Below are 8,755 nucleotides of genomic sequence, written 5' to 3'. Positions count from 1 at the left end.
TTTTTAAGGAACCTCAAAGTGTTCTATGATTTAAACATGAATAGACAATAGGTTACTTTCATTTTTAGGTTGGTATAAAGACTGTAACCATGCGAGACCATCAACAAGAATGGCATTATGGCTGTAGTAAATGTAATAAAATGAATGTAAAACTGTGTCAATTTTTAAGGGGGTGGGATGGAAATACCTATATCTGTGCACATAATAAATTCAGCGCTAATTCCATCAGTACAAAAACAACATAGCTGCACAGATGGTTAAACATTTGTGCAAGAAGTGCTGAGTTTCACTGATGTGATCAACAATTAACCACGACTGAAAAAACAGCAAAGTAGAAGTCGAAAATAGAGTATAAATAACTACTAAATAAAACAGTATTTCTGAAAGACACTTTAAACAGCAGCGTGGTGAGCATGATGTGACTCTGTTGTTGTAATGATGGAATTAATGCTGTGAAAATGTGAAAAATTTTGTATTTATTGGGACAACAGATTAAACTGGAGGAAGCTTTGCAATGACAGTAAATGGCAAACCTGCCAAGAAGACGGTAGCAAGGACAATTTCTTACTAAAACATGATAAAATATACTCATAAAAGACAGGAAAATCAAAAGAAAAGCCCTGTTCCTAATATAAGCCTGTTAAGAATGAAAGGCCTCTCTGCACTTCAGGTAATTAAAGGGTCTGGCTACTATTTGAGAATTTACGGTATGCTGGATGAATTAATGGCACAGACCAGGAGAAGTTTCTAATCAATAAATCTACTTCTTCTTTTGCATAATGTTAGTATTTAACCATACCATACCATACCATAGTATTTCAACCCATGCACATAACAGTGTTTCCAACATAAGTTTTGTGTCGACATAACCAACCACTATGGTCTTAGCTGTGTACAGTAATTACATAAAATTATCACAATTGATTTGACAATGATCCAGGGATACATGTTAATTTGTGGCACACCAATAAGTTGACAGCAGTATGTATGTGTAAGCATTTTTATGTGACACCAGCACAGACATAAATCATAATTTACAGTGATACATAAATATTTTAAAAACAGAAAAAATATCAGCCAGTTTTCATATTAGGAATCAGATGATGCATAGGGCAGTATCACTTTTGCTAAGGCAAGTCAAGAATAGCGCATTTCATTTTCTTCATGCCCTTAAAGGGCTTCAGTCTGTTATACTACAAAACAGTGCTCTTAAGACAGTAACTCACTTCAGTTATATTTAATAGCATGTTTTAGGTCTTCACTGGCAATAAGGGGTATTGCAAATGCCTTAATGTCCCATTATGGACCAAAGCTCTCCTTATAGAGCCCGAATATCCACATGGATTCATTACGAGCCACTCAAAACCATTCCAAAACAATGAACACTTCTTCCAGCTCAAATGACTTGCATGGATCAGGAAGCAACAACAAGAAGAGAAGACATGAATGTACAGATAAGCAGTGAAAGGGCTCAGTCACGCACACACAAGTCACGACACACAATTTTACATGTGCCTTATTCTTTCCTATCTTTGTGAGGACATTGGGTCTGCAGAAGGAAGTTCAAGAATGCACACACACAGTGAGTTTTTTAACAAATAATGAAGCTGCATATTCGAGGGAGAATATATAAGAGAGGACATGGCCACCTCATACTATCTGACACTACACTTATTCAGTACTGATACCAGCAGTAATACAGTTCCAAAATTTATATAAATTTTTAAACAGCACTCTCCCCAAAAACCTTTACTGTTAGCTTAAAGCAACTTTCTGCAGCAGTACGTTATTTACCATTAGAGTGAGTATTTTGTAGCTATATAGTACAATAGGATAAGCCCTTGATTTAAAAAAATAGAATTTGACTAAATATAGGTTAGACCAATAATGCAGCATCAGGCTAATACTGGCCTTTGTTGTGAAATCAATTACAGGAGCCCAAGTCTGATGTAATGGACGAGAGTGTGTAACGCTTTTATTGGTGCCTGCCTGGTGAAGGTTTACATTTTTATCAATTTTTTTAGTACATATAAAGATCAGTTCATTTGTCACGAGGAGTACCACGCAACATGTAAAAACAGGTTCAAAATATATAATTTCTTCTGTTTGCCTGAAGTGAACTTTTTAAAGTTGGAGAAAATATCCCTGGTGATGTCATAGTGTCTGATGATGTCACCCAGGTTTCTCAGTTTGGGCTTCAGACTGAGCAGTTTGGCCCACCCTGGGGAATAAAAATCAGGACATTTTGGCCTCTGCCGCTTCGACTTCGACCAGTCTTTTTCTAACCTGTCTCTTGCAAGTCCCCTAACTTTATGGAAGTTCAATACTAAATCTCTAGAGTGTGCCTTTAACTTTTTTAATGTTAACACAAAATACACATCATTTCAACCTCTAAAAGGAAAAAATCTAAATCTAAAATATCCTGATGTCTTAAAAATGGATACGAATTCTATATATGAGTATTACAAGGACTGTATTTTGAGATATATTTGCTAAATCGAATTTGCTAGAGCACTGTTTTTAAGAGTATAGTAACACAAAAACAACTTGGTGGTGAGGGGAAAAAATAATAATTCAAAGGAAAGTATCACCTCTGCCACTCTGTTGCTACTTTGAATGATTCAGGCTCTATCTTTAATAAGAAATTCTAATGTACTAGTTACTTTAAAATGGGAGTAAATCCAGTGTTGAACTAAATTTAATATACAATAAAGTATGAATGTTATCAGTATGGTATTTTTGTCTGTTTCTTATAAATACACTGCCAATGATGTGCAGAGTATGATGTCATAGTCTCCACCTGCAGCCTCTTTACAGAGCCACAAAATGCAAGTAAGCTAAGGACACACAAGCAATACGAACACACTAAAAAGGATCAGCATGATCAGCACCCATGAGCCAACAACTCAAGAAAGAAATGCAAGTGTTGGCTAAGCAGGGTCAAAAGTAATGCTGCAATGTTAAGAAACATGCATGTATACATCTGTCTGTTAAGCTACAGTTAAATTGAAAGACTAGGAAAATGTAGAAAATCTCCGCCCTTCACACACAACGCTAAGATATGACATCCCTGATGGTCATAACATTCCACTGATGATGGCTCTGTGTGGAGTATGTAGGCCTTGGATGTGGATCTACAGTATGTTGCAAACAGTACAATTCATAGTATCAAACAAGGGATTTAACCTGAGTTAATACAACAGCCTGTACAAAATGCTAATACAGTTATTTGAAGTTTTAAAAAAAACTGTGTTAAACAGAGACCTCTAATTTTTTTAATCAGACTATTTAAATGTCTAGAGTTTAACATGATAGCATAGCGAGAGATGCTGGGAATCAATTCTCTAATGCTCCAGTAAGCACTCGTTTATTTACATATAGGCTCTAATTCCCTTGCAAATAACTTCCACACTTGACAAAGAAAATACTTCCATCCTTTAAACCTCCATCTTAAAAGAAGAGACGAGGCAAAAAAATGCAAAAAATAAATAAATAAACAAATAAGATCTGTCACCCTCTAAACTAAGAAGGGAGGAGTTCTTCTGTTTTCTGCTGTCACTCTTTTATCTGACATCCTCTCTGAACTCAGGAATCTAACTCTAGTTAGCGTCTTTTGACACATTTAGGATAGGATGATGAGTCCCTTGCTTTTCTTCCATTTTTCTTGTCCCTCTCTTTCTCTTTTCTCAGAGAGATAGGCTGAAAGTGAAAATGGATAAGGGAGAAAGAGTACGCCACTTGCTGAATCTACAGGGCCACTGTGTTGCTTCAGAAGGGAAAAACAGACCCAACTGTGCTGCTGCTCCAGCTCTGCCACAGAGCCGGTCTAGGTGCCCCTAAGACGCCCTTTAACCAAATGCCCCGTCACCGTACAACAGTAGGCTCAGACATGAGAAATCCGGCCGACAAGCCAACAGAATATGGGCGATGTCACAAGAGGTCGTCGTAGTCCAGCAGCTTTGAGTGCTGGCGGCTTTTCCACAGGCGGAACAGACGGAAGTCAAAGTACATCTCAATCATCTCTTTGCCTGCAGCAGAAAAAAAAACATAAAAAGAAAACAAGGTGAATAGTAGAAAATTCTACTTTACTGAGAAAACTTGACCTCATCTAGCATCACTGCAGACATTTTTCTCACAATTTGCAGTTATTATCCTAGACTCACTTCTGTATATTATTCTTTTGTTAATTAAAGAACCATATCAGTTTTCTGCATGTTGTAGACTATTTACCACAAATCACGTATACTTCACTGCTGCTATTTTCCTAAGATGGCCACAGTGTTTTTATATTTCAGTATACGGCATTTATCAGCGTTCCCTGAGGCAGCTGATTTCCATTCATTTCAGTGCAGTTCAATTTACAGTGCACCAGGACAGGCAAGGCAAGCGGTGCTTGACCAGTTAAAGGTAAAAACAGACATCAATTAGAAGGATACCAAAGTTGGCGCGATATCTTTGCTTACATCTCAGAACAATGTTCTGTCCTTCTCTTGTGGTCGCAGCAGGCTGTTGTCTCTGGAAGCTAGGTCGACAACCAGCTGTTGCATCTGTCATTTCTGTCATTTTTGTGGGCGTGGCTGTGTCCTGCTGATAAAGGCCGGGGCTTGTCAAGCAGAGAGGGGAGAAGCATTTTTTGGATGCTGGTGTATTTGTGGATAATCCTGGAATCTTTGACGGGTAAGTAGCTACAGCTAGCTACAGACAAGTGTGTCTCCACCGGTCAAAGATCAGTTATGATATTAGGCGCATTATTATACACATGCGCAGATGTGTTTGGAAGGTGAACTTGCACATTACAAAATTACTTCAACAGTCTTTTCTTCCTTAGTGTTAAGAGGTAACAGTAGCAAGTAAATGAGCAAATTAGACTTTGATTTATCATCTCAAATTGGTGTAAGTCGTTTTACTTATCACCATGGTCAACACGTATGACATCTTTCCCTTTCTGTTAATCCTTTGAATTGAAAGTTCAATCCTAATCCTAATACTTCTGCAGCCAGGAAGGAGTGTAGAAAGGTGAAGATGTCCAGGCAGAGTGCAGTAAGATGCAGGAGAGAGACTTTCAGCACAGGAAAGACAGGCGGCACAAAATCCTGAGACTGGACAGGCTCTGAACTGAAGAGAGACTTGCTACAACTACTGTCATAAAAATGTATGTTGTAGTCTATAAGGTGTACAAACTATAAGGTGTATTTGCAGAGTAAACCTTATAGTTGGGTGAGATCGAGGTCAAATAAAGTTCCTACCACAAACAAAATCCTCCACAAACGGATTTTTGACTGGACTGAGACTACTTCCTCTAAAGGGTCTCGGTGTAGCTGCTTAGGTCCACACCTGAGTACACAAGCTGTGTTAAGATCTACCCAAACAAATCATACCAGCCTTGTTGAAGTTTTAATGAACCTGTTTTGGCTTTTTGTATTGCTGTGTGAACCTGTTTGGTGAAAATGGCTTTGTCAGAGCAGTAAGTCAAATCACTGGGGCAAGTCAAACAGTGAGAAAGCTAACTCAGAGTCTACAGAGGCCGCATAGTAAAAGCAGCACTTCAGTAGCGCAGCAGCGGTTGCAGTCCTCTGGATGTGCTCAGCCACCAGTACTGCCATGTGGTCACCTGTGTTTTGTTATCACTCAGAGCCCATTACACAATCACTGTAGTTATGCACACAAGATGGAAGAAAATAGACTTGAACCCTAAAAAGACACTTAAGGTCACAGATACACATGTGAAGTGTACAGGCAAATGTACTGATTAATGTAGGCAAATGTAGGCTGTAGGCAAATGTACTGATTAAAATAAAAGCAGCACCTGTGTAATGGGTTAATGAAAAATGTGTTTGAAATACATCCTGTTTAGCCTCGGTCTAAGACCACAGGGTAACACACAGCAGAGGTGTCTTGGTGCATCATGTGGGTTAACGTGCTTCAGTGTGTCAGGATATACCACTGTGCTACTTCAGTGCTGACATCCATCAACTTCCATCCTGGCTACTTTGACCACTACTTTTGTATCTACGGTGTGTTTCATGGATTCTAGCAGCGTCAAATGACACAATGCACTGTGATGTGGTCAGTGTGCATCGTGCACAGAGGTCCCAGCCGTCTGTTGACAAGGGAAGTTTGAATGGCTGCCATTATGGCACTATCCGGATAGACTAAAGGAACCAAAGAGTTACTTAACAGCAGCTGAAAATCTAGTTTTTGTCACCCCCTTGTGATTTAACTGCTCACCTGGCTGCAGTGATGTACAGGTGGACTCCAGGACCTTGTGACATTACTGTTGGACAGCAGTGATGCTGGGTGTAGTTAGGTGTGCTTGTTACTTGAAATGTGAAACTTAACACGGTAAAGCAGAATTATACCTATTAAACTCTTAATGCACATACAGTATCGGTAAGGACCAGAATTCAAATGGTTAAAAACATTGGGAAGTCTGGGTGGACTGCGGCTATGTGGTTGACTGTTTCAGTTAACCGGCTGTAAATTTCCCTTTAGGGACAAAAAAAAGATTGAACTGAATTGAGCTGAAGAGTGCTGTGAAATTCAAATGAATATACCCCTATATTAAAGGTCCCATATCGTGAAAATGGTTTTGATTGTTTTTTTATAAACTCTGAGGTGTAAAATAAAAGCTGTGAAAATATGACATCGTTTACTTACCATTCCTCTAGCTCCCACATAACAAGATGGCCCCCCAGCTTTACAAACCAGTATGAATTTGATCTGGTTTCTATGTTGAAGCAGTTGCGTTGAAGAGCAGTTATTTAAGATGCACATGTATACCTCTGTGCTGGTAGCCTAATATTGAGTTGGACAATTGGTTATCTATATATGATCGCAGATGTCACCCTCTACTAGAGGGCAAAAGGGAAGCTCTTACTGAGAAGGGCTCTCAAGTGTGGGCTGTTTTTGTTCGGAGTTTTGTGAACATGGCGAAGTGTGTCCTTTTGTCCTGTAACAGCAAGGACTTCGCTTTCTTGGGCCGTCTTGACAGTTTTAGGTACCACTAGTGTTTTACACTGTGCAGGCTAACGGCTGACAATAAACCAGCCGAGTTAGTGAGTGGGGCGAGCGAGAGTGAGGGAGTGGCAGTCTGGCTGCTGAGGGAGCTGACAGAGGTTTGCTGATTGGTGCAGAGCTGGGTGAGCAGTATGGTAAGGTCATGCGGGTCCTGCAGCCATGTTTACTGCAGCTCTCCGCCAAATCCTATCCCAGGCTGCCTTTTGAGTTGATCTATGCTTACAGAGCAAACAGAGCATTTGCTGATAAATAGTGGGTGGTTACTTCCGCCTAGCAGCAAAATCTGACCATGTGTGGGCTGGGACAGAAAGTGGCCCTCAGAAAAGCGGGAAAAAAATCAAATCAACACTATTCAATCAAATTCTGTTAACATCATAACAGAAGACACACATAAACGGTAAAGTTGTAACTGTAAGTGCTAAAATATGGGACCTTTAAGATACAATTTACTCAAAAAAAGTGTATAAAAATTGTAAAATCACATCTCGAACGTCACATTTAAGAGGCAACTTAACATTCTGGACTATGATGATCTATGATGATCTATGATCTATGACCTAGAAAACAAATGCTTCAACCTGCTCAAGGCAATACATGTGCACTCTGCCCAAGTAATCAATATGCAAAAAGTGATCTGCACTGCCAAAGGTAACATCATCTGAAAAATGCATAGAAAAAACTTAAATGCAGAGGGCAGAAAGATATCGCATACAAACATCCCAGCTTCTGGCTTTCATCAGCTACTGAGGGCTTAGGGCTGATCTCTGCCCTGTACTATTGAATCATTTTTTTCTTTATTTCTCAAATCTTTCAACATTCATTCCAGTCATAGGAATAAAATACAAATGCTGAATGCTTTTTCGCAGCACTACGGGTTGTATGTACGGGAAAAGGAAAGAAAGAGATGAAGTAGAGTGCGGCGGGTCAGTACAGGATAGGAAAACACATAGACGCGATAATGACATTTTAATAGGAAAATAATTAGCCTGGCATCGATAGATGTCAGGAAAATGACTGATGAGGGTTGTACTGAGAGCTCAACAGAGTTCACACCTGTATGTTTATTCACAGTCCCTTATGTGCTTTCTTCCTGTTGAGTAGCTTACTGGTTATGATTAATGCCCACTGTTGACATTCAGCAGGTGTACTGGTGAGGCCAGTAGAGCTAAATCAATGCAAATACTGTATGTATGGTTTTGTGTGTGTGTGTGTTGTGGTGCACGCAGCTCTTTTCTGGCACAGGTGGAATAAGCATGCGTTATCTATGTGAAGACAGAAAATCAATAATTATCGCATGTGTGGGTTTGTAACTATATGCAGGGCGTGCAGTGCTCTCACCCTGTGCAGACAGCTCTAGTGGGGACTTGAATTCGACTGAGGATGGTCTCATCAGCCTCTTCAGAGTCTCAATAAGCTGCAGGGGAGAAAGGGAGAGAGACACAGAGAAAGAGTTAGAGTGAGAGAATACTTGATTCCAAATGCCATCAGACACTTTGAAATGAAAAAAGACAAACCAGTGATAGTGCAGAGATACAACTGTATGGAAAGAGCAGGAGGAGGCCCTGTAGCACTTTGATTCTGTTCATGTAGCACTGCAGCTGAGTGAATGTGAAAAGGTCAATATGCCAATTACACTGCAATAGCTGAGTATAAGTGAAAGGCACTTATGGTTATGTTTTCTGTCCATAAAGAACCATCTGTCAGAGTGGATCTATAGTGAGGTACAGGCCTGGCAGAA

General features: G+C 39.7%; 1 protein-coding gene across 1 annotated transcript in view; it reads right to left on the bottom strand.

Annotated features, from left to right (window-relative positions):
- Nucleotides 1–3,930: 3,930 nt before the first annotated feature.
- Nucleotides 3,931–8,755, bottom strand: part of nsmfb (NMDA receptor synaptonuclear signaling and neuronal migration factor b) — a 53,205-nt gene continuing 48,380 nt past the window's right edge. The window contains exons 15-16 of the mRNA XM_040155975.1: nt 8,356–8,431; nt 3,931–4,028 (exon numbers count right to left, since the gene is read on the bottom strand). Coding sequence (XP_040011909.1) covers nt 3,931–4,028; nt 8,356–8,431 — 174 coding nt within the window. The remainder of the gene's footprint in view (nt 4,029–8,355; nt 8,432–8,755) is intronic.

The sequence above is a fragment of the Xiphias gladius genome, chromosome 19, assembly GCF_016859285.1.
Source record: "Xiphias gladius isolate SHS-SW01 ecotype Sanya breed wild chromosome 19, ASM1685928v1, whole genome shotgun sequence".
NCBI classification, from domain to species: Eukaryota; Metazoa; Chordata; class Actinopteri; order Istiophoriformes; family Xiphiidae; genus Xiphias; species Xiphias gladius.
This window is presented reverse-complemented; position numbering and strand designations above follow the sequence as displayed.